General features: G+C 42.5%; 2 protein-coding genes across 8 annotated transcripts in view; one reads left to right on the top strand and one right to left on the bottom strand.

The window, feature by feature from the left end:
- Positions 1-26,016, bottom strand: part of MGLL (monoglyceride lipase) — a 107,081-nt gene that overhangs the window by 59,252 nt on the left and 21,813 nt on the right. For 4 of the 6 annotated variants that reach the window (XM_032699595.1, XM_032699598.1, XM_032699596.1 and 1 more), the window contains exon 3: positions 2,770-2,908. In XM_032699595.1, the coding sequence (XP_032555486.1) occupies positions 2,770-2,908 (139 nt within the window). Of the gene's footprint in view, positions 1-2,769; positions 2,909-3,484; positions 3,935-3,967; positions 4,170-26,016 lie in introns of those variants that run through there. The other 2 variants (XM_032699600.1, XM_032699599.1) reach the window with 2 other exon arrangements.
- The window catches only part of KBTBD12 (kelch repeat and BTB domain containing 12), a 41,534-nt gene continuing 33,868 nt past the window's right edge, over positions 18,351-26,016 (top strand). The window contains exon 1 of one of the 2 annotated variants that reach the window (XM_032699592.1): positions 18,351-18,430. The gene's annotated coding sequence lies outside the window, so the exon portion shown is untranslated. Of the gene's footprint in view, positions 18,431-21,279; positions 21,380-26,016 lie in introns of those variants that run through there. The other variant, XM_032699593.1, reaches the window with a different exon arrangement.

The following is a 26,016-nucleotide window of genomic DNA, read 5'->3' on the forward strand; positions in this document are numbered from 1 at the left end:
GAGTGCCTTTGTGTGTCAGCTTCCTGTGAAGTAATCACCTAAATCCCCCTCTGAAACAAAGCGGACCCTGCTGAGGAACTCACAATAGGTGCCTTTCACTGGCAGGACAACCTTGGCCTCAGTGGCACTTACAACAAAGCTTCCATATGTGCACCAGTATGGGCTGATCAGTCTGATCAACACCACACAGGATCAGAGCCTGGGTATTTGTGGGTACGAAGCAATAAAGCCTCACGAAATTTCCCTCTCTTCCTGAAAAATAGTTGTTTGTTGTTTGTTTTTTGTTTTGGTTTGTGTTTTTTTTTAAAATATGCTACAGCATATTAATCTGCCACAGCCTTTATCCACCTTTGTGGGGCTGTTCAAGGAGATAAAAGAGAAGCACCAGCTCCAAGGGGTGATGTCTATCAGTTGTCCCAACTTTCAGAGACTGCCTGGCCATTGTCTGCTCTTCCACCCCAGGCTAGGGCTACTTTTTAATTTTTCCTTTGGCAGATATCCCAGGTTTTCCCCCTCCCTGGGGGTGGGATCAAGGACGGTAAGTTCTATTCTAACAGAAGACAAGTCAGCGATAACCTTTGGGCATCTGCAGTGAAGAGGTATTTCTGTAGCCCTAGCTGGGATTAGACACATAATGGATCAATGAAAGATCCCACCGTTTGACCGTTATAGCATCATTCATTAGCGTTAAGATTTGAACCTGAATCAACAATTGAGTTAGAAGATTGAAAGAACTGCCTTCAATGCTTGAAATAAATTGTAACGGGCCTGTAAAAGTCCCCTGAGGTGTCTTTCTCTCCCTATACATATATAGAGAGATCACTTTTGCTGAACATTTAAAATTAGATGAAAGTTGCTGAGCTTCTACACAGGAAGCAGAAAAGCAGAGGTTCTTATGAGAAGTGACAGGGGAAAAATATTGTATTTTTGGTCTGCCTATAAATGCACTTCCAGAGCATTCTTGACTGTAGGATCCAGGCACTGACTTGTTATTCAGTCACTTACCATCTCTCTCATACATAACAATGCATTAAGAGCTAATAATAAACAGTACACCCCCTCCTTATACACAAACACGCAAACACACACACACATGCATGCACTCGGGAACTACTTGTAAATGAGCAACACTGATTCCATCCACTTCTGTTGTCACAAAACTAGGGCAAGCTCACTCTCAATTAACTGCTTGGTGCACAGAGCTCTAAAAAAAATTAACTACCCAGAGGACTTAGACACCAAGTTTTAACTCTCAGCTCTTTATCATCCTTTCATTTCTGGAACAAAGACCCATCCTCTCACTACTAATTTTGTAAAAAATTAAACACAAAAAAAAAGCAATTTCACAACTGGGTGTTGAAGGTCATGGGTAGTTAATGATTAACTGGCATTATAATACAAGACAGCCTGGTTTCACAGTAGAAGCTTAGTTTCACAGCGTTTGTTTTCTGTAGAGGAAATCTTCAGGTTGGCACAAAGATTGTGTGTAATGCCTCGGTGCCAAAAACTTTCCCCCTTGTTTCTGAAAGGCAGTGAGTAGAAGTAACTCGAAAACTCTAAAATGGGCCAGGTGATCTTAAGCCAGACCCCTGTCCTACAGCCCAACCAGTGTGATGGAGCCGTGGTGAGGTAGCTGCACTGTCCTCCCCTCTGGGGACAGTGTACTTCAGTGCTTGTCCACCCTCTACGTTACCTGGGTGCTCACCCAGCCCTATGTTATTCCCGTTGTCCCTTAGTTTTGTAGCCATAAAACCCAAGGCCAGCTAACTTGGACACGTATCCCTCTCTCAGTGCAGTTGCAGATTCGGACACAGGATGATGTCTAACCTGTTGGGTGGTCAAGGATAAAGTTTAACTCCCTACTACAGCTTGAACAACTTTTTCCTGTGACTGTTTTCTAGCTCTGTAAAATCAACACAGTTCTTCCTGTTGGCTTACAGAAAAAGAAAACAATAAAACAATATCCAGATTTTTATGAAGTAGGTACCTACATAAATAACTAGTGGCAGCATAAATACATGCCAAGCCAGCAGATACTGGAAGATCATAACTATGGGAGTAGCAGAGATACCTTTCTATAGCAGATCATAATCAGCACAGAAAGCTATTACAGTAAAGGGATTATTTAAATTATGACAAAAATATTAGAAAATTTTCTCTGTCTGGTTCTTCGTCTGTGTTTATTACATGGGACAGCTTTGAAATTGCAGTTGACTGTGAAAAAGCTTCCTAAATCATTTACAAACTATAAATAATTTAAAACAAACCAAACAACGGTCAAAAAACAACGCTGTCAAACATTCTGCCTGTTGCCCTGAGATTTCGGCTACTACTGTTGAAACCAAAGTCAGATGTTGCTGATGTTTCATATGTTGACACTGAGAAACTCAGAAAGAGTGGACATCTCTAAGCCTGTATCCCACCCCTCCCTAACTGCCTGTGCCATTAGTTTAGTTGTTTATTGCTGACAGGCATCAGCCACCTGCCAGAGCCACTCGGTAGCAAACCAAACTGCCAACCAAGCCAGCTGTGCATGGAATGACAGTGACTCCGTGTTTTACATCTGTAAGGTTGACTCGAGAAAGTAAACGTTTGGAGAATACAGTCTTTACAGTAGAGGCTCTCTCAGATGAGAGAAATCTCTCTCAGTGGCTCTGTAAAGCTCCATGCAGACAGCCCTGTAATGTCAGTCAAGCTATAAATAATAATTACATGAATAGAGTCTTATTTACTGATAGTAAAAAAGGACATTTGCTTTCAAGTGCTCACCTGGGAGTTGCTGTTGGCTTCCAATACCTGCAGAAGAGATACTGCCCATCAGCATTGATGATATGGGGCAGGTCCTTGTATGGGATGTTTTGAGGACTCCGCTTTGGCGAACTTTCCTCTGGCATTCTGGAAGAATGACCTGCAAGGTGTTGAAAGAAACAAGACATACTTTAAAACAAGTGAACCAAGATAAAAGCTGATAGGCTGGATAGCCACAGACATTCAAGAAAGTCAATCAAAAAGGCAAGCATCACTGATGGGAGCCTCCCTCCAAAACCCCAGCCAAAAAGCCCCCAAAATCTTCGCTTTAAAACAGAGATGTAGCAATGTTTTCTTTCAGAAAAGGCTCACATTTGGAGGTAGAGCACTGGGGGGAGAGGGGGAAGAAGGGAAAATCAATCCATCACCAGTACTTCATTATAGCTTTCTCTCCCCCACTTCTCCCATCTGTGTTTATTTTGCATCATTTTGTCAAACGGATCCTAAAGAGAATATTTTAACTGCAATCAAGTGCAGATTGTGCAGCAGTCGCTACAGATATGAAAAGGCAGCTGCATAAAAGATTTCCCTCTGCCTGAACATTTCCAAAGAACAGTGGAGGGTACGCAGCAGAGGTATCTGCCACCGTGTCATCATTAAGATCTCCTCTGACATCTCAGACAGGAAGGTGGCGGCGGCAGGGAGCGGAACATTTCCAGGAGAATTTGCCACAAACCTGTTTTCATCCTGTGCAAGGGTTTGCATTCTAGTGAGGAGCCGGCATCGCAAGTCAAACGCAAGCAGATAAGGCTTTTTGCATCCCGCTGCGGAGCCGCGTTCACACCCCGGCAGCCCCGCGGTCCCCGGCGGGCGCCCGGCGGGTCCCTCCCGGCGCTGCGCGGGGCTCGCCGCGGCTCCTCTCCCCGGCTCGCTCGCTCTTTGAGGAAAGTCGCTTGGGTAATTCACCACTTCTTGTTCATCACTTTTTTTTTTTTCCTTCTCAAACAAATTGCGTGTGTGGGCTGAAGTGGCGGTGGTGGGAGGGGAGGCTGGGAAGGGTGGGGGAGAGGGAGGGCTGGCGGGTGAGAAAGCTGCAGTCCACTTTCCAGAAGCTGCTGCACGTACATCAAAGGCACCTTGAACACATGCAGCTGGAGCAGCTCACAAAGTTCCTGCCGCTGCAGGTTGTTTGCAACTTTACTTCCTTCCTGCCACTTACAGTTCGGAGGCCGCGGCGACGGGGGGGAGGCGAGGGAGGGGGAGCCCTTTTCTCAAAGCGATCGCCGCTGCGAAGCCATCTCGCTTGGAAGCGCAACTTCCCCAGCCCCGCGCTGCCAGGCGGGGAGCGGGAGGGAGGGGAGGAGGTGGAGGAGAAGGAGGAGGGAGGATCCAAGCACCGACGCGATGCCAGGTCGCCAACCCCGCACACGCATCCTCCCGCCTCGGCCAAGCGCGGCCGCCCCGCGTCCCCCGGCGGAACCGAAGCGCGGTGGCTCCACCGCCCGGTGCGCACCGGCTGCTCCCGGGAAGGAGGGAGGCAGCGGCGGAAGGGCGGTGGGTGGTTGGATGGATGGATGGAGGGGCGGGCGGTGCTGCCGCCCCCTCGGCTGGGCTGGGCGGGGAGCGGGGGAGCCCCGCGGTGCCCCCCGGGCCGGGGGGAGGGAGGAGGCACGTCCGCCCCCTCCCCGGGTGTGCCCAGGGGGGTCCGAGCCGGCCCGGTCCACCGCCCCGCTGTGCTCGGATGGTCGCGGGCGGGGGGAGCAGCAGCAGCGCTCCCGCAGCCCCCCGGCACCGGGCTCTGGCCGTGGGAGCGACCCTTCAGCTGCCTGCTGCGGGCTGGGGGACACGAGGGGGCACCCCGGCGGCGTGGGCGGCTTCTCGCGCTGAATTTCAGGGAGGGGAGACCGTGGAGTCTTGCTGCCTCCTGGGCATCCCGGTCCGAACCGCTCCTTGGGATCCCGACACCAAACTTCGCTGTTTGCGTCTAGATGTGCATCACTTCAGGCTTTGATACAACACCGAAAAGATCGTTCAGATGATAGTTCGGAGGAGCACCCCAGCCCCTTACTTTGCACCCTCATTCACGGTAAATACCATGAATACAGTATATAATTTATAAGCACATCTTTTAATAGTGCCCCAATCACCGTAGATGGTATGCAACACATATGCTGCAACTCTGTAATGTGAGACCTGTTTGGTGGTATATGATACTTGCTTATAAAAATTGTCACAGCAAGGTTTCCTGAAGCTAACATAGCTTCCCAGCCTTAAGGTATCCAAATACAGAGTTTTGTCATTTAATACTGGTAAGTGCTTAGCATTTATTGAGCACAGATTCAGGCCTTTCACGTTTCACCAAGTTCTTTAATTTTTACACATCTACATATACTTAGAAATCTCAAGCCTTTCTAAGAAGAGGCAGCTATTAACCCTATTTCTTAAAGTGAGGTAATGTGCTCTTCAAGTGCAAATCTGTGAACAAAGGCTGAGGAAAGAAAAAAGGAATGTGCTAACAATAATAACAATAAATGCAAAACCTCAGAGATGAGCCATATAAAAATAAAAAGGAAATCAAAACCAGACCTTATTTTATTCTTCTTTCATTGTCATTTATATTAAATGCCCGGGGGGGGGGGGGGTGTTAGTTATAAATGGCAAAAGCAAAATTGCATATTCCCGTAACTGCTCTTGTTTGGAAAAAAAATAAACAAAACCAACATTTATGGTTGTTTATGATGAGCGAGATTTAGGTCAGATGAGTCTTAACAAGAGCCCTGGGAGCTGTACCTGGAGATGTACCATTTGCTGGGCCAGCTACTGTCTAAGCACGGATGGGTGGAATTAAAGAGTTATCACAAGCCAGCTCCACAGTTGGTAGAAGCAAGGACATATATATTTATTTAAAGGATACAGATCAGATAATAACTGCATTAAGAAAAAAAAAGAAGGAAAGGAGCCTCCTCCCCTGCTCACAGTTTATCTGCCAGGAACAGTTTACTGCTTCCCTACAACCACCCATGAAATCTGATGCCAGGAACAGGTTCCTCTCCTGCTGTGGTGCTGGGAATATCAGAGTTCCCAGGGCCACGGAGGGGTGAAGGGAGTTGAGGAAAAAATCTCTTTCTAAAATTCAGGTTAAAAATAGCATCTCAAGGAAAATGACCTTTGTTAGGACACAAGGGGGAGATCCTGTATTTGAGAGCTTGGCCTGGTCAGTCCAGATACACAATGTCCTTGATACCCTGTTAACCTCTGTGTAGCTAAATCTGGAGACAGCAGAACTGTGGTCCAGCCTGCCCTTTCTTCCAAGCCCAGACCCTCACCACTGCACTGGAGTGAAGAATCAGCTGACCCCTCCTTCCCTTCTCCTCAGCTTCCCTGAGCCTCTCAGGAATTTGAGGAGGTTTCTTCCCATAGGTAGCACACCCCCCACCCCCCCATGCCAAGGTTAACATAATAAGAAATGAATGAGAAGCAACTGCTGACTTGTTGCCCTATTATTTTGTGGAGTTTAAGCTGTGAATGAAAAGGCACCTGAGAAAGCTGGATTGGGTCTGAGGAATTCACCTAGCTGGTATCCAGAGTGTACACCGGGCTTTAGCAGAGCAATTACTGCATCCTGGCTCCCTGTGAGAAATCAAAGGGATGCCTGAGCATGCAGTATTTATGAGACTGTAACATGTTCTCTTGTCTCAGTGGAGTGAAGTATGTTTTGGAAGTAGAGTTTAAGCTAAATCAACTTCTAATAAAAAATAGATTCACACCTGGTGAATCTTTACACTGACTCAGTAATTGCTCAAGCCTTGTAGGGAAGGGTGTTTGGTTTATTAAAGGCTGAGCCCTGCTTAACTTCAGCATCTCCAATGACCCCCAAGATACACAAAGGAGTACAGAGAAAAGGAATACACCTTCAAGTGAAAAAAATTTTAGGAAAAAAATCAGTTGCTGGAATGACAGAGAAAACATTTATAATGAAATTTGTTATCAAAGCAAGGAGTGAGAAAGGGAAGGTTTGGGAAGGTTTGGGAAGGGAAGGTTTGGGAAGGTTTGGGAAGGTTTGGGAAGGGAAGGTTTGGGAAGGTTTGGGAAGGGAAGGTTTGGGAAGGGAAGGGAAGGTTTGGGAAGGGAAGGTTTGGGAAGGTTTGGGAAGGTTTGGGAAGGGAAAGGAAGGGAAGGGAAGGGAAGGGAAGGGAAGGGAAGGGAAGGGAAGGGAAGGGAAGGGAAGGGAAGGGAAGGGAAGGGAAGGGAAGGGAAGGGAAGGGAAGGGAAGGGAAGGGAAGGGAAGGGAAGGGAAGGGAAGGGAAAAGAGCGTAGCAGACTGGCATGTGGTTCTGATGGTGGGGTAAGCGAATGAGACAGAATTTTCTTTGCCGTTAGGCTTTTGTTCACAAAATGAATTTTTTATGGATCCTATCCTGTTGGCATGCAAAGGTAGATCCTTCTGCTCTGGTTGAGGATACCATGCCCTTAAGCTGCAAAGGAGTATTTTTGTTTGAGAAGTGGATTGGATAGGGTGTGGGTGCTAAACTGTTTGGGATTCTGCTCATCAGGGCCACAAAGTGAACTTTTGCTGGCAAGAAGGAGGAAAAAATAACAGGGGAGGAGGAAAGAATAATAAAATATCTAAGAAGTATGTGGTTATGGAAATATCTGCTCCAAAACCAGAAAAACCCTGGAAGTTACAGTAGTCAGGGAGCAGCTGGAGAAAGCAACAGACAGCACAAGCAAGAGAACATGTGGGAAATGATGGGAGATGAAGCATGAAGAGGAAGAATTAAAATCAAGTGAGAAGGAAAGAAGCCAACACCACTAAAGCTGTCGATTTAGAGTCATTAATTTGGATTTGCCCTTCTCTTTGGCTGTTTTTTTTTTTTATGAATCCCTAGACAGAGTCCAGTCATTCAGCTTTACTTATTTCTGTAATCTGCCTTTGCTTGCCTGTTGGTATTCCTGAATAAGACATGTATAGGGATGAGGCAGGAGTGGGGGCTGACATGAACTGCTCTTATTTTATGATAAAATATCTATTTTAATGTCTTACAGCCAAAAAACAAGCTTGGTGTCAGGCAAATCGAATTGAGGAAGAAAATATTAAAGGACAATATTGTACTGAGCATTTAATCTTAACAATATCAGGAGAAATTATAAGTAGCTTGGCATTAGTCTGCAATTGTGCAACCTCATGGACCTCCTCACAAATTACTGCCAAGGGAAATGGAGAAAGGTTGAAGGGTAAGCACAGGCATATCTTAGTATCACAGAAATTGTTTGCAGGCTTCCACTGAATTTGTTGCCCATCAGTGATTTCACTTTCCCCGATCTGTGCAAATGGAATTATTAGATTAAGCTACAAGTGGTTTAATACCCCTACATGTAAACTACAGTCAAGTAATAAAGTAATTTTGCTATGTAAATGAGAATAATTAGTGGTAAAAATAGTCCTAATTTTTTTGTAGGTAATAAAAATTCTGCAAATCACAGTCATTAGAAATCACTTGCAAAGCTGCAGGTTCCAAACAGTGACTGTATGAGTGGAGTGATTCGTATCTTGCTTGTGCTCCTTATTTGACAGGGCCAAAAATACACACTTGAAATTACATTATTTGAGTATAGCTTTCAGCCCTTTAAACTGATGTACAGAAGATGACCCATCCTACATAAATGTTAACTTGAGAGCTGGTTGTTTTTAATTACAGAAACAGTACACATTTTGTTTGGTCGTTCATTTAGGGGTTTTTCTTTGTTTGTTTGTTTAATTGAAAACCCCAGAGGATTATTAGTAACAAGTTCTGAGACCTTCTTAGTATGAAATGTATGGAAGGCATCCTCCCAAGGCAGGAAATTCAAAACGAAAGGGGAAATTCTGCCCTAAAGTTTTTTTTCTGTGGAAGGGAAGTTGATGGAGTGATTCTAGCAACCCTCTTGCTTGAGAGAAGATCTGCCTTGGGAATAAATAGTTTTCTTATAGAGGTCTGGAACTGCAGAGGCTCAGCAGTGTTGTATCTCAGCGCAGTGTTGCAGGTGGCCGGCACTAGAGGGCACAGCCTCAGCTCTGCTGGGCCTTGAGAGCATGTGGGCATGGCAGCCCTGCCAAAAACCCCTTAGTCTGATTTTTTTTTTTTCCCCTCAATCATGTTCCCCTTTATCTCGAGGTTTTCTTTAAACATTTGTTCCTTTTTATCTTTGCAGCCCAGTATTGGTTTCTAAATAAAAGTTTCCTGTGCTGGTATATAATTAGCCCAATTTTCCCTCTGGATTCACTCACATCATGAGAATAAACTTCAGTGGTTTATACTCTGGACAACCACATTGCTGCAGCACAAGAAGGGAAATCCTGTCCTTGTCACTGTGAGGACAGACAGATTAAAGAGTGGGTTACAGGATGGCATTTCCTATTTTACCATTATATGACTGTTTGTGGCCATAGCAGTGTTCATAAAATATGGGTAACCTTGATTTTGATGGCAGAAAACATAATTGAAAGGCATCCTAATGGAAAAGGTCCTAAGCTTTGAATTTTAATATGCATAAAAATCATGGTAAGACGACTTTATAAATTTTCTCCAGCAGGAATTATGGTCTCAATTTTGAGGAGTGCCTGACCGTTCCTTTTCTCATTTCTATTCCTAAGGCTGACTGTGTAATCCACTCTCCATACCCAGAGTCACTGTAGTAGGACTAAATCATACAGCCAAAAGCTACTGCTATTCTGCTGTGGTTAGAGTGGTGCTTTATTTTGGTAGCCAAACTGGAAGCATTGACTGGAGGAGAGTTATTATTGTGCCGCCTGGTTTTCTTGCTGCTTTGCAACTGACAAAGCCTCATTTATCACGCTTTGCATTCCAATTTTTCCTTGCACGTTTTCCAGATCATCATAACATAATTATGTTTCTGTTTCCTTCAGCCAGGGGCCGATACTTTCTTTTACTAAGACAACAGCTGCACTGCACAACCTTGATGAATCCCCATAAGGGTAAAATGTGTCTGTGGTGCTTGTTTCTGCTTTGGCAACCCAAATGTTCAAGTTCTTTTTTATGACAAATGCTGTTCTAAAATGCACCCAACCCCGATGCTTTCATAGCAGTTCTCAAAATGAGGTTTTATATTGCAAATTAGACTTGAAATATTAAGCATCCTGGCTGCTTTGTAATTTTAAAATCTTCTGTTGTAGCATTTCTGTTTACAGTGTTTGTAGGTTATAAACGATGGAATGGAACTTAGAAGGCTATAGTTACTGATGTGAAATTTAATTCTTGAATGAAATTGATTTTATGTGTGACAATAAGCATGATCCAGAGGTCTGCTTTACGTCCCTAAAAGGCATCTTAAGGCAGCTTTCACAGTACAGGTGAATCATTTCTGTACTTGGCCTTGGTTGTTCCAGCCACACTGTGATGTAAAGGGAATTATACAAATCTCAACTATGAAGTGCACTGACTGCTAGTGATGGAAAAAGACACACAGTATTTGTATTATTAGTTATGAAGATATTTTACTTAACTCTGATTTAGTACCTTGAACCTGAGATTTCAAAGTACTTGAGAAAGGAAGGTTTGTTGGGTTTTTTTTGTGTAGGAGAAATCAGGGCAGAGAAAAGTAGGACTCAACACTGGAGGCAAGCTGAGGGCAGAATCCATTCTTAATGCTCCTAATTTTGTTTACCCAATTATACCATTACTAATTCCCATTTCATCTCAAAATCTATCTATTAAAGCACTGTGTACAATGGAAGCAGTAACTTTTTCAGTCATTGAAGATTACTCAGATTTGTAGGGAATGTAGGGAATATTGTGTCCTGAACAAAACTACAGCCTGGATAATTGCATTCTTCAGGGCAATGTTTTCCCTACAATTTTGCTTTCTACCCAATTCTCCTGGTGTTATTATTCCTGCCACCATCATTTGAAGATTTTTTGTATTTATGTATAAAAATTACAGTCATTCTGTACACGCAGACAAGAGTTTAACGGATATGATCAGTCCTATCAGTCGTATCTATGTGCTCCATGATCTAAGGATACTTTGTGATATCAGAGAGTGTTTTAGTTTTGCAGTGTCTTAGTTCTGTCCACCACATTGGTCACTGATGCAATTGCCTGAAAGGCTGTTAGGTGTTGATGGGAACTCTCCCTGGCTGACCAGGGCCAACTTCTCTCCGCAAATGGTGAGTATGGTTCTGCTGTTGACAGAAAAGGTAGTGGGCTGCTTGTTTTGGAAAGACAATGAACACATGGCTCATGAGAAGACATTGCTTTATGCTGTTTCTTCCTTATAACCCTGAGGGAAATTCTGGCAGATTTCACTAAGATATATTTTAGATTTTTCTCTCATCTATCATCAGTTTCTCTACTGAGTCCACTCACACGTGTTCATTGTAAGATGTTCATTTTCTTTCTGATTCATGTACAGTAATTGCTTCCTAACATCTGCCTAACAGATTTTGTAAGAAAAGTAACTCTGCAAATATTAAGAAAAAAATTAATGTATGAAATCTTTGAAATCTCTATTACTGGGGTTTGTTATCCACAGCTGACTGGATTCATTTCTCAGCCAGGAAGCTGCTTCAGCAAAACAGCTGCATTAGTTATTTAACTGGAGGCCTGATCCTGCTCTTGCTCACACTGATATAAAGCAGGAATAGTACCAGGGAAAATAAAGAACATCCCTTGTGTGAAATGCACATTAGAGAAAAAATAAACATTATGGTATGGAAAAGCAAGAGGATTGTAGCAGACACTCTGCCTTCCTGTTATAGGTGCTAGGCAGTACCTCCATGTCTTGCAGAAACCTTATCCCAGATACACTACTTGGTCCTAGGAGTGTTCTTTTACTTGGTAGCACCAAGTGACCAACAGAGTTAAGGTCCAGTTGTGCTCAGTGTTGTGCCCTAATACCATGAATTCACACATGACTTCTTCTGTACTAAGCACCACAGTCATTATTGTTTGCATCTGGTTCATAATTGTTCCCTCTCAGTTATTTAATTTTTACAGTGTCTGCTACAATTACTTTATACTTTCTAGTGCAGGAAAACACACTCACTGGTTTTTCTCCTAGGCTGAATTAATGTATATGATAATTAACCCAAAGGTACAGAGGAAGGAGAAATCAAATGAGCACTGCAGTGAAAAAGGGGACAAAGCTTCCCCAGTCAAAGTATTTCCTATAAAAGATGACAATGTTATATCTCAGGACAACAAGGGATTGTTACCAGGCCCTCATGGGCTTTAGAGATGAATGGCTTCAAGCCCCAAGGCCATTAACACCCTTCATTTGATCTTATTGTCAATTAGCAGCATGTACTGTTAATAACATCAAAAGTTACAGTATCCTGGAGTCCCACAACCCTCATCCTGTTTCCTCCAACATGAGTTATCCGTTATATCTTGGCTACAGTCATTGACTCTCATGCAGCAAAGGTACTGTGGGTTTGTTTGTGCTTTGGAGTCACGGGCATCTGCAGTTGCTCTGGGCTTGTAATGTCAGTTCATATTCCTGTTACAGACCTGTCAGAGGGGATTCCTGAACTCCTGCATACAGGAATCTTCCAGTCCACAGTACTATGCTTTGATATCAGCATGTGTTGGGTTTTTTTACTTGTTGACTTTTCCCAGTAGATCACTGATTCTCCTCTGGAGTTACAGTAAGTTTTTAAATGGAAACTAAGGTTTGGAGATGCCACACTTTCAGACACAAGAGCAAAGACTCAGCTCATGGATGGAGATATCTACATGAAGCTCCATCATTCCTAGAGCTTGAGAGGTTTTGAGTAGAGGAGAAGCTGCAACATTCAGCACCTGAGCCAGAGACCATGAACATCTCTTTCCCTCCTGGGCTGTGAAATATGTGCGAGACATGCTAAACAATGTGTGTGTCCTCAGTTCCACCCTGACACCTGTGCCCAGCACCTCAATACCAGCAAGGGATGGGACTACAGCAGCAGCTATGTTTGGGTTTAAAACAAGGATAAATTCCTAGCCTTTAATTCTGTGGGGCTCAGTCTGAAATGCGACAGGAGTGAAACCAAAATGATGATGTCCAACACCTCCCTCTGCACCCAGTCCAGACACGTACCCCAGACTGCATCCTGGCACTGCAGCTCTGCTGGGGCTCCTCTGCCTCTGCCTCTGCCCCCAGTTTCAAATCTCTTCAGCAATATGTTCTGTAACAATCAAGGATTTCTGGGGCAACTCCAGTAAGATTAGAAAGATATCCTTCTGCTTTGAAATATGTGAGCATGAATGATTCATTCAGCACAGCACCCCTTGGCCATTCATATCTATCTGATGATCAAATATATTTTTAATTATCAATCTATCTGAGGGGATTTTTTTTTTTCACTAGACAATACCCAACTGTATTGTAAGAGCCATTTGGATTGAGCTAGAGAATTTGGCAGCAAGATAGGGAACATTTGGGCTTTCAACACTTAGGAACATATGGAAAGAGGTTTGGAAGACTGCCACATGGGATGTAACTTGGAAGATGCTCCATTTCTTCATCCTTTTTTTGTGAAGAAAAGTAGAAGAAATTTTACTTTTTCTAAAGGATCCTAATTTCTATTTGTTTTCTATGATATACTGCTGCTCTAGGATAAACCACTATGCTCAGCTGCAAGGTTTGAGCAAAATCAGCTGCATGTTTATGGGCAACTGTAGGTGGGCAGTTAAAAGGGAGACGGTACTGGAGATCTTTCTAAGCTTTTACCTCCTAATTCATGAGATCCCTCACAGGTGAACTCAAAGCTGCAGCCTGATGACTCAGGAGGATATCTGGTGCCCAGCCCGAGTCAGGATGTGCACCATTTACTGAGCTCTGTGAGGATAAAGCCCTGCTGGTGGTCCTTCCTTCGTGTTCCTGCTGTGACCGTCTGTCTCCCTGTCGCCGTGACACCCATGGTTGGACAGACAGTTCAGGCTGGCTGTGTCCCTCTGGGACAGAGTTTCACCACGTGGCTTGGAGCTCCAGCACTACATTACAAATCCCAGTCACCCTTGGTGCAGCATGGGAGTGGGAGAGAGGAACCACCTCCATCTAAGTGCTCAGGAGTGGACATGTATGAACCAGCATCATCTTCACAGAATCACAGAAGGAGTCAGGCTGGAAGGGCAGTGTGGAGAAGATGTATGCCAGCTTTGCCTGCAAAAGGGAGCTGGAAACCAGCCTGACCATGCATTCACTTCTGGGAATTGGGAAGCCTTCACAGATGCTGTGAGGAGTGACCAGAGCAGAGGAAAGAGCATCTTCTCCCCTGTGGCAATAGCTTAGACAGAACTGACTGTCTAAGTCAGAAGAGCAAAAAAGATAGGCAAATCCCCAAATCATGTGAACAGGAACTATTTTAGAAGAAAACCTCTGCCTTTCTGAATAAAACCTGGAAAATACCTAGTGAGTTTTGAGTTTCAAGTAATTTTTTAGCCTTATATCTGTGGCCTCAGCATTTTGAGCCAGCTGAAATTTGATTTAGAATGTTTTAATATTTTGCTTCTTCTCACAGAAGATACCATGAAAAACATTAATTATTCCTACTGTCTGTGGCCATAATAGCCCCAAGTTCTGCTATTCTGAGGATGCACTTCCCTTTCTGAGTTTCAGTTTTAGTGTCCATTTAGAAATCTTTTGAGCCTAACACAGTTATATCCATAATTTTCTTACAGAGATTAAAGAGGACTAAAACTAATGCACAGAACAACCTTTCCACAAACCCCATCCAGTTACATGCTTCTTTGCATCTCCATTCCCATCTCTACTGAGCTAAAAGGAGAAAAGGTACTCTCCTATCAGCCCATTCCTGCTGTCTGATTAACTGGCAGCTATCACAGCTCTTCCTTTGCTCTATTACAGTTTCATTTCCAGAGGAAAAAACCCTGATGGATGTTGAGTCCCTGGTTTGTGGCACCACTGCAAATAAAATCAGGTTTCTGTTTATACCAAAGGGTTGGCAGTACCTCTCTAATCAGGCTCTCTGTTCTTTGGAAATCAACAGATATTTTGCCTAGAAGCAGTGCAGTGTAACTCAGCAATAACTGCTTGTCAGGGCTCAGGAGGGAACACCCAGAAGAAAGACTGTAGGTGCAATTAGAAGCACTTGTGAGTAAGTTGACTTCAGGGGGGTTCTTTTGCCCTTTTTTTTTTTTTTAAGATTGCCTGAACTTGATAGAGACTCTTTCATTTAAAAGACAGAAAGACCTACAAATTAAGCAACATCTATCCCCTAATGTGTGAAACTGCAATTTGCATACATCATGGCAGCTGCTGAGTCGGTCCTTATTACCTCTGCTGGAGTGTTAATTTAACCACAACTTTCTCATTTATTTAAATGAAAAAGCAGCGGGTGGCTGCCATGCCACATTATCTGGCAGGCAACCTGGGAATCAGCTGACAGAGCCAGAAAGAGATTTCAATTCAGAGGGGCTGCAGGGTGCTGCCCCCCGGACCGGTGGTCACAGGCAAGCTCGAGATTGCCCTTGGTCTGCTTTAAAGGTCAACACTTACCCTAAGAAAAGAAAAAATAAAATCAATGTTGTCTCTGGACTGACAGAAGAGATAACAGGATTAAACTGGAAATCTCTGTGTTTCTGCTTTTTTTCTCTCCCTATGTATCCAAACTGGCACTGTATTGATAACCAAAACATCATTACTGGTCCTGACATAATACAAATAGAAGAGTCTTCATTTGTAGAGCACCCAGAGTAACGTGGTCCAACCCCACCATCAGGACCTGAAGGCACTCCAGCTCTCTGCTCAGATAGGAGGATGCCAAAGCTGCCCACACAGGATGCACTGGGAGGAGGGAGCAGCTGTGGCAGTGAGTGGGGCCGGTGCCATCCCTGCTGCAGCCGGTCTGGAGTCACTTCCATGCATGGCTGGTGCCAAGTGGATGAATGAGCATGCCAGAACTACTCATGTGGGAAGTAAAGCAAATGTGAGGTACCAGTCGCCAAATCAGAGGCTGTCCGGCTCTCCAGGAAAAGAGGCTGAGGAACTTCGAGGAGCTGCTGAGATGGGAGATGTGAAGAGCAGTGGCCACACTGGGAAGTCACCTGGGTTCACAGAATCAACTGTGAGAATCTCTTCTGAGCTATGATGATGTGTCACCACTTAATGATGCAACCATGTAACACAGTGTATTTTTCAGTGGAGGATGAGGTTCTGCTCTGGACCACGGCAAGAGTGACAGAGGACATGAGTTCAGTTCAGCACCTTGGTGCGATGTTTCAGTGACAGCAAAGAAAAACCACATCCTGATGCCAGTCAGAGTTTAACTGAGCTGATGTAGCTCAGTTCTCTTCTAAAGTTCAGCTATAACTGACTGTGGCTCATGGCAAACCACAGCAGAGCTTCACCCATGGACAGTTTGTGTGCACCCACCCATCAGAACAGGTGTCCTGCTCTTGGATGAAGTGTGACTGTAATGTAGCTGTTCCCAAAGTCTGTACAGGTATAAACATGCTCTTGGAAACTGGTTAAATGTTTTCCTAAAAAAAAGGGCTGTTTTCCCAGTAGGTGAATTGCTAGAAGTTGAGATTTAGAAGGGAATATTTGTTAATGCAGCGCCAGAATGTACTGGTGTCATGAAAACATTGTTCTAAAACATTGAATTCAACACATATTTCCTAAACACTGACATATTCACATCAAATGAGCCTTTTCTGTTTCTGGTGCCTATTCCTTTTCACTGTTTTAAAATACATTGTGTAAAAAGATCACACATTTGTTGAATTACCACAGATACTCTTCCTTTTGCCATTAACTTAACAAAGTTCAGGGAAAACTTTTGTCTTTGCCCACTTCTCAGCCATTCATTTTTATAATTAAAATCACCATGGCAACAGATAATGATATCAGAACAAAAGGATTATGACTTAATCACATGAGGGTGAAAACAGGCTTGGCTTACAGCAGAGAGAGTTTTTAATTCAGCAAAAATATGGGTGGCACACATTCCATTTGTATCATCATAAAGTGCTGCTGAGAGCTGCCCAGCTGGTTGCCCCACTGCAAGATGGGGTGTCCCACTTAATTCAGTGATGTGCAAGAGAAATATTCAGAATTTCATGAGCAATAAAAGGAAATTTGCCTTAAAAGCATTAGTATTTTTATGAAACAGGCTTATTATAGAAATTACCTGAAGAAACACACCGTAAGGGAAACATGATTATTATTATGGTAGAGGAGTGGTTTCATATAAATAAAATTCATTACATAAACATTCCATGTTAACCAGCACCATATTATAAATTGTTCCAAGTCAGAGAAGAACAGGGCAATTTAGGGGATATGGTCCATTTTTATCACAGCTGTGGCATTTCATCAGCTCACTGTTCCATCTTGGCTTCTGTGAAAGCTCTGGTATCAGATTGGCTATTTTTATTTCTAAGATAAACTGAACTTTTAATAAGAACAATATGGGAGTTTAGACAATATATATCTTTGTAATCTGATCTATTGAATTTTCTGACATGAGTAAACTTTAATCACTTTGATCTTTTTCGTAGTTTTGTTCACAAATGGTATGAAATATTCTTTTAAAATTATGTACTTTAATTTTCCCTCTAAAACCAACAAACTGCTATTAACAGTTGAATGTTTCTGTACACTTCCTCTATGGCTTTTGGAAAAACTCTGTAATAAAACCATCAGACTAAAAATCTAGAGAAGGAAATACATTTCATTTTCAATTTTCTCAGAAGCTATTATGATCAATCAACCAATTAGTACGGTGAATAAATAAATTAATGCAATTTAAAAAAAGAACATTCTGAAAACCCCTTAATGTCGTTCTCAACTAAAAGTATAGGCTCAACATTAATCAATTTTATAACCCTGAATTTTGCTTAATCTTTTTTCCGTCTTTGCTTAAACATATGGAGATATAAATAGTGTATTATGGCCCTCTCTGTTCCCCTTTAATTTCCAGAGTACAAGATCTGTAGCTGATGTAAATCAGTGTGGCCCCGCTATTCTGGACCAATTTAGTAGATCTGTTTCTGATTTACACCAGCAGAAACAAGAAGATAGTCAGCCCTTAAAATATACAGATAACACTTGGCTGGCAATCCTTTTATGTACAACTTCTGCTCTTAGTGATTGAGCAATAGGGGTAGAAGAGAAACAGTTTGGGAAAATTTCTGTCAGCTGTGGAGACAGCCAGTGGCCTTGGCTTTGAGAGTGACTTGGATGGCGTCAGTGAGCAACAGCATCTCTTCTGGTTTGGTACCCAGACCTCAGAGGTAGGTGGGAGTCAGTCTGAGCATCACAGACACTGGAACTGCTCCAGCCACCCAGGAACAGCTGCCACACAGAGATGTGCCCAGTTCTGTGGCAAGGTCTGCGGGGAGACATAATTCCTGAGGTGGGCCACCAACACAAGCTGTGGCCATGACATCCCAAAGAGGAATTTGCTGTTCCTTAGCCCTGGCAGGCTGCAGGGCAGGCAGCAGGGCAGGCAGCACACAGATAGGGGGAAGGAGAGCGGCACTGGTGCCAGTCGGCTGTGTCCTAATGTGTCCCTGTGCCTGACATTGGAGCAGCTTCTCATCCCAGCCAGGAGCCCAGCATGGGCTATTTATAGCCCTGGCACCTCACTGCTCACCAGAAGCTCTGTGCTGCTGTGTCAGAGCTCTGTTTCCTCTCCCACCCACTCTCACGGACACCTGCCGCTCCCAGCGTCGGAAAGGTACATTTGAATCCTTTCACCACTCAGAATGGGAAAAGAAAGGGAGTTTAGTGCTGGGACAGATGGGCAATGTGAAATCACCAGGGCCAGGCTGCTTTAGGTTGCTGGTTGCATGGGAAACTTGTGGGCAGGAACACTTGAATGTATGTCTTGGGGAACCCTTAAAGATCCTGGAGAGGGAACCTAAATACAGTGATGCAGGGCCAGCTGCAAGGCAGTGACATGGGGAGGAGGCTGTAGGACACTCTTGGTGCCAAAACTGAGGCTCTCTCAGTTCCTTACAGGTCCTACTGTCCAGTTTGTAGAGGAAATGTAAGAGATTAATAAAGAAGTTAGGACAGGAACCATTGGACAATATCAAACTTGGGGTCTGTTTCCAGCTATATGGGGTTTTCCAGCAGTGTGGAAGCAGGATCAGCCTGTGGATGCAGAAATGTCAGTGCCTGAGGTCTGTACATGGTGGGAAGCTTTGCATACTCCACAAACCTGCAAACATCTGGACTTGCTTCCAGAAAGGAAGCTTGGGGAAACTCTTGCGTCTCCCATCAGGGTGTATCTATGTGCCTGGCACTGATCTCTGCTGTCAAGGGGCTGAACATTTCCAATATAAGGGTTCAGTGGGAATGCAGATTTAGAAGGTATCAAATATGTGTGTTAGAGCAGGGGCCATTTTGGAGGTGGTGCTGTGTTGTTGCCATGGGTAGCTCTGAATTTTTGTTTCTGTGGATATGGACATACCCAGATATTTGCTTGATAGAGGTTGAAATTGAAACTTGAGAAATTTAAGGGGAAGTCTGGATTCAAACAGTAATCAACAGAATGCTGATGTCAAAGTTATAAGGATTTACAATCTGCCCTTTATTCAAATTTTGCTGCTGAGTGATGAGGATATTAAGGTTTTTACATACTAGCATTTGCTCACCAGAGGGATGCATGCTCCAGAGTTATATAAATATTAGCAATAGGAGTTCACAATATTTTCTGTTGTAAAAATGCAAATAGGGTCTAGTTTGCACCAACTTAATAAATTATGTTTCTTTTAATTATGATGCAGTGCAATTTACACTGTATGATATAACTGTTCCAGAAAGTGGGCCTTTCCTAAACTCTCCAGTATATTTAGAGAAATGCAAAAAGAGAAACCTCTAAGACCTTTGTCAGGCTACTTAAAGAGCTACTGAGATGCATTTTAGAAATACATTTTCTTTCTGCTGGCATCTGTCATTGTAAAAAACTTGTGCATCCTCCTTCTCTGAATAAATACTTTATGATTTCAATTAGTTTTTATTTGTAAGAAAAATGATCTGCATATGTGAACTATAAAAGAAATGGGCTCTGTATGTACATCTTTAGCTTCTATTGTTCTCATGCAATTAGTGCACATAATTGGCTCAGACTGGTCTTTGTTTATAGGTATTTGTTTGTGAACAGAGCTACATCCATTTTCTACTTAAACCATGGGATTCTTTTGACTGACTTCACTGAGCTTTGAATTAGAGTAAAATTAAGGTCAGGTAAAGGCATATTTGAAAAGATGGTCCACAGGGTCTTTCATTTCCAGCTGCTTTGATTTTTTTCATGAATCTATAACAGTTTTTTTTTAAAAAAAGAGCCTGGTATTTGCTGAGATATGATCAATATTAATCCAATCCCACATCTAGGCCCCTGTCTTGGCAGTAAACGGAGCTCAAACTGTCAAATCTTCCCGGAATCAGAAACTACCCAAAGGCTTTGAAAACTGATCAAAGCATCTTCAGGTCTCCAATGGTCAATCATGCTCCCAAACACAGTTTCTAGAGCTTTGCAGACTGCTTCAAAATTCTCCCTGTTAGGTGCCAAGTTTCTCCTAGCCCAGAGAGTCTTGTTGAGTCCCATTTTATTGTTATTTTAAATTAAGAGCAATGCAATGAGAAAGAAAATAAATGAAGCTGCTGCAGGAAGGCCAGGCTGTGTCCACAGCAGTCTGAGTGGAGACAGCTGCAGGCTCTGCTGACAGTGGGATGCACACAGGGGAACACAACACTGCCACAGCTACAGGAGCCTACATCTACGGGAGCAGCCTGTAGGTCAGCAGCCTGTCTTTCTGCACTGAAAGTCTCCTTTTACATCACTTGCAGCCTGTACCTGGCTAGGAAAGCTCCCATGAGCCTGCCTAGCAGCACATCCCAGCAGGACTTGGCCATGCTAGGATATAGTGAGACCTCAGACTGCCTTCACTCAGGCTCCTCAGTATCAGATGGCATGTGAAAATAAACAAGGTGCCACAGGGATGGAGGGAGAAAAATAGTTAAAGTCTCTCTCAGAAGGATATTTAAACTTTTATCTTATGTAGGTCAATGACATAAATTGATTTGAAGTGTTCACAGCTTCAAAACCTCAAAATTCCTCCTTCCCTGGCAGCAATAAATCAGTTCAGATCACCAGAACTGTACCTGTTATGGGGCTGATCCTGGGAGACTGAGAGGGCTGAGCAAAGAGTGTTCTTTCTCTGGCTTTTATGGAAGGAGATTCCATCATCTAGCAAACCCTTTAAGACTGCCTAAACTACTTAAGGCTGAAGTTTTACCTTTAAAAGTGATACAGACACTTCAGTCCCTAAATTGCACAGTGAGCTTAAGTAGGAACTGGACTTTTAACTTAATTAGATGCCTTTGGAAGTCTGATAATCCTAAATCCCCAAGTAAGTGGCAGCTGGAAGAATATGCAAAACTTCAGGAAAGGTACTGAGGCTGCTCGTAGCTATGGTGATACTTGAAACATGTCCAAGCACTACATGTCTAATTGTCACAGAGAACCATTTTTAAGAGACACTTACCTGTATGTTCATACAAACACAAATTTCTTAAAAAGAATCCTCTCACTTAATGCTCTGCCACAAGTCTGTGTATTTTTTCTGGACAGAATGGATGGAATTGATTCAAGAAATAATATCTGAATCAAAGCATGAAAGTAAGTGTTCCCTGAAACTGTGAGTGACCTTTTCAGCACAGATCTGCAGCCACAGGCTAGAGATGCTTCCCAGTCTGACCACCAATAACTATTTTTTGAATCTGTTTTTTCAGCCAGTTGGGCACCTAATTGATGTTGATTTAGTCTGTTGATTTCATCACAATTTGTTTGCAATATTATCACATAGGACCATATCAGTAACTCAAGATAAAGTATCTAATTTATCCCTTATTATTCCTGAAAAAAATGAAGAAAATTAAATTGGATTGACACAATTTGTTCTTGATAAATAGGTGTTATAACTGCTTTTATCGCCTTGTTACCCTCTAAATCCTTATAATTCAATCACATAATAATTTCTTCTGGCATCTTTCCAGGTACCAGAATTAAGAGAATAATTCCTGTTATCCTATAGGTACAGGAATATCTATAATTCCCCCAAGCTTCCTTTTTATATCTTATTCTTATTATATTTTTCCTTGTATCAAGATTAGCATTATTATTTGCCCTTTTAGAGAACTGCGGGATCTTTTGCACGGTTTAAAATCTTGATCTTAAATGCCAGCACGGCTTTTATAATTAAACCCCGAGATTATAACATTATTATCATCTGGGTACTGATTTCTGCCTTGCTGTGGCTGTCAGCCAAATGTCATAATGCATACAATTAACAGATTTGCTTCTCAGCTTACTGATAACAAAGGAAGCACAAATAATTCATAGGCAGAGGCACCGGTTCTTTGATGTGACTGAACTCTGATCCTTTCAGCACCTGAAGGGAGGCAGGCTGAAGGCAGGGCAGCCTCATTAAGGCAAAGAAAAACAAAAAAGAAAAAAAAAAACAGAGGAGGAAGAGGAGGATGCAGGAGGTGCCCCCCACGCTGGGTGCTGTGACCTCTGCCGGGCCAGGTCCTGCAGCTCCCACCCTCCCACCACGGCACGGAAAGAGGAGATTCCTTGGGAAAATACAAGAAAAACCTTTGTCCCAGACAAAAATACAGACAAAATAATGTCTCTAATTACTAGGTAGCTTTTTTTTTTCCAGAGGTTGAGGGAAATTCCTGATGAGATACTTCCATCTGGTTTACAGTGCCTTTGTGCTGGGGCAGTTCAAAGAGGCTGCCATGTAACTGAGAATCGAGGACAGCATTTATTTATAGTTTGATAGCCTCATAAAAGCTGTAGAGCTGAGCTCACAGCAGTGTGCTTATTTATGTCTTAAACTGCTCATGCAGCACCCTACTGCCTTGCAAAGCGTATGCTGGAGCTCCTGCATAAAATTATATATGGCTCTTCCATGGCACAAAGGCAAAAAAGAAAAAGTGAAATTAGACTAACAAAACAGTTGATAAAAAAATTAAAGTAGCAGCCAGAACTGGAGGAAAATTAAGAGCCTGGCTCTGAAATAAAGTAACATCCAGTGAAAATTTGCACTTGAGTCCATTTTTCACAGTAGAAGAAAAATATATCCCAAAACTCTGAATAAGGCGGTAACTCTGATTTCAGCTCCTGGTGACATTGCAAAGGATTACAAAGGATTTGAACCTTGTGCTGGAGGTTTTATAATGACAACCCAGCCTCTGGCACAATCTCAGAGCAGTCTCTCACTGGAAATTATATTTGTATCACATTTATCCTTTCTTTTAATATCAATGTACCATCTTTCCCCCTCTGTAACCCAGAGGGAAAGAAAAGCAGCACTGTTTCATTATTACCCTTTAATAGTCTTTCCAGTGATATAAAGGAGAATATTAATATTCTTCCAGTGACCTCACCTAAACTCTGCTAAAAGCCAGGAGGGAAGTGACAAGTTTGCAGCTAATGTGCAGGGATGAATTTCTGAAGTTAATGGAAGCATTTCACCTCTGAGTTTTAATCCTGTTTTCTTTTTAACCTTTTAACTTCAGTTTCCTCAGCTGTTGGATGGAGAAAGTAGACTTACATACAAGTCAAAAGCATGATTTTATTGAGTACAGTTCAGTCAGGAGCTTGCTGTGTTATCAAAGCACAGAGATGAAGAAGGTGCATTCTGACAAGGAAAGGCAAATACTGTCTTCTTGAAAATGTGAGGTAACCACACTTTTCCTATAGCTCTGTCTGGGGAAGCAGCATTGCTCTGCAGAGCTTAATGAGGTGGGTGAAGACAGGTTGGAGGGTTGCAGGCAATCCTGCCTGCAAGGTGGACCCTCCTTGCACAATTCTGCCCAAGGATGAGGTGATGGTTGAGTATGGACCAATTCCAGGAGAAGAGGAGCCTCACTAACTCCCATTCCCGGGCTGTACATAGTTCTGCTGCGGCTCCTGGGGACGATGCCCAGAGCCAACCCAGCAGCTTTGTGGGCAGCTGAGGAGCCCACCTGCCCTGGGTGCAGATGGGCAGTGCCTTCATTGCCTGGGCAGTGGGTGTAGGACCTATCCATCAGATAATTAGTACCTAAAGTAGTACATAAATGGCATGAGCTACACTGTGCCTCAAGATTCCTATTGCTAATGTCTTACTGATGAAAGAGAGGAGAGAACGGCTGCGAGCATGTTGTGCCAGATATGCTAATCACTGGTATGAACACTTAAAATTCACAAATCTGATGAACAGTGTAATCAAAGACAAAGTGTTGCTCTTAAAAAAGCTAAATTAACAGTGAAAAAAAAAAAACCTTAAAGGTGACCAGCAAAGGAAATGAAATCATAACTCAGTTCTACACACAGCTTCTTCCTGATCTGCACAAAAGTCTGGGAAAGATGACGGTGATTAATCATCTCACTTGTTCTTCACATTAGAAATTCACATTTTGACCATTATGGAAAAACTGGGGGATGTGTGATGATCTGACATTACAAAAGAGAAAGAAGAGAAGTTGATAGTTTTGGAGGAAAAATCCTGATTAGTCAGATTGCAAAAGATGATTGGGGACTTGTTGGTAGTTACTAACACTTTCTTACAGTTGGAGAGTGAACAACCTGTTTCAAGGCACTACAACTCATCTTCTTTAAGGTGTCTGTGCTTATGATCTTTGAGCACAGACCTTTATCAAAATGCAGTGAAGATCAAATATTATAAGGTGATAAAATAGCACAAAGGGAAAACAATAAACATCTAATTATCATATAGGATTTAAAAAAGAACATTTTCTATCTCCTAAAAGACTTCTTCTGACTGTAAAGATTTCTCCAGAGGCATTTGATGCAGGATTAAGACCTGTATTTTCTCACATGCAATATTTAATTTCAGTGGAGCCAGGGAAAAAAAAAGACCAAAAAATTCTAGATTTCAAAATGCCATCGCTGTATTTTTTGTACTCAACTTCTGTCTTTGATTGGTTTTTAGAAGTACCATAAGAAGAGATCAGAGCTTGGCCCACATCCAGACTATAAAGTTAATGTTTTGTCTTCCAATTCCATTTTTAAAATCTGGTAATAACTCAGATTCATTTCTCAGATTTGTTGCTTCTAGTTCCAGATTTGGAATATGGAAAGAATTCATAAAATCAAGGAAATGCTAGTCTTCAAGCATACTTGGCTTTTAATTTACCACTCAAAATGAGGAATCTATGTAATTTGCAGAATGATGACTACTTCCAAACCCAACTGAACAGCTAAAAGAGTAGGTTTGAGTTTGATGATATGTAGATTTCCTTTTCACCTGGGAAATAACTATAGTATTTTAAAAAACTCATCTATCTAAATCTGTAGAGAAATCTGGGCTGTTTTTAAAAATACATTTAGATGGATTTCAAAGAATTTCATATGCTTATTTTTTATGTCAATACAGATTTCTTTGATGAAACTAAGACTTTGTGCTGCCAGGATTTGAGAAAATCAGTTCGATCTTCCATATGAGCCCCTGATCCTGCAAATATTTAAGCTGGTGAGGAATGTTATTCATTTCAACAGTCTCATTAAGCACTTCATATCATGTTTACAATGTGTTTCAAACATGACTATGCCACAGCTTTAGGATTTGTTTGAGTATTGGTGATTCATGACACGAGTCCTTAATGCATTTCCAAAACAGAACTGTCTCATGACCACATTAGAGGCAAAAACTGTGCTAAGGACTGGTATCCCTCGATTGATGGGTAAATGTCATTCTCCCACTGAACCTCTACCACTGTACCTCAAATTCTGCAGCTTGCTTATCTGAAAGGCAAAGAGGTTCACTACAGTATCTCCCACTCAAAAAAAAAAACAAAACAAAACAAAAAAACACCCCAACAACAACAACAAAAAAACCCAAACCAAACCAAACCAAAAACAACAACAAAAAACCCCCAAACAAACAAAAAACAAACAAAACATAAATAGGGCCATGGAATTCCTTATTTTTTCCCCATAAATAAAAGTGGAGGGAATATGTGAATAATTACAATTTTATAAAAAATCTCCTTTGAGCTTGCAGTAAGTAAAACCACAATTCTGTGAATCTGCAGCACATAAACATCCCACTGAGAAGCAGGAGTACAGCTCAAAAGCTGGACCCTATTTATTGACCCTTTGTTTACCCCAAAGGAAACCAGTAGCAACTCTGTAGAAACCAGTGACCTATGCTTTGGTGTGAAAGAGTAAGAAATCTGGCCAATGGGACCAAGTTGCTTCCTGCCAATTTGCCACCATCCTTTGGGGCTCAAAGCTATCTCTGC

Source organism: Chiroxiphia lanceolata, chromosome 11 (assembly GCF_009829145.1).
Source record: "Chiroxiphia lanceolata isolate bChiLan1 chromosome 11, bChiLan1.pri, whole genome shotgun sequence".
NCBI lineage: Eukaryota > Metazoa > Chordata > Aves > Passeriformes > Pipridae > Chiroxiphia > Chiroxiphia lanceolata.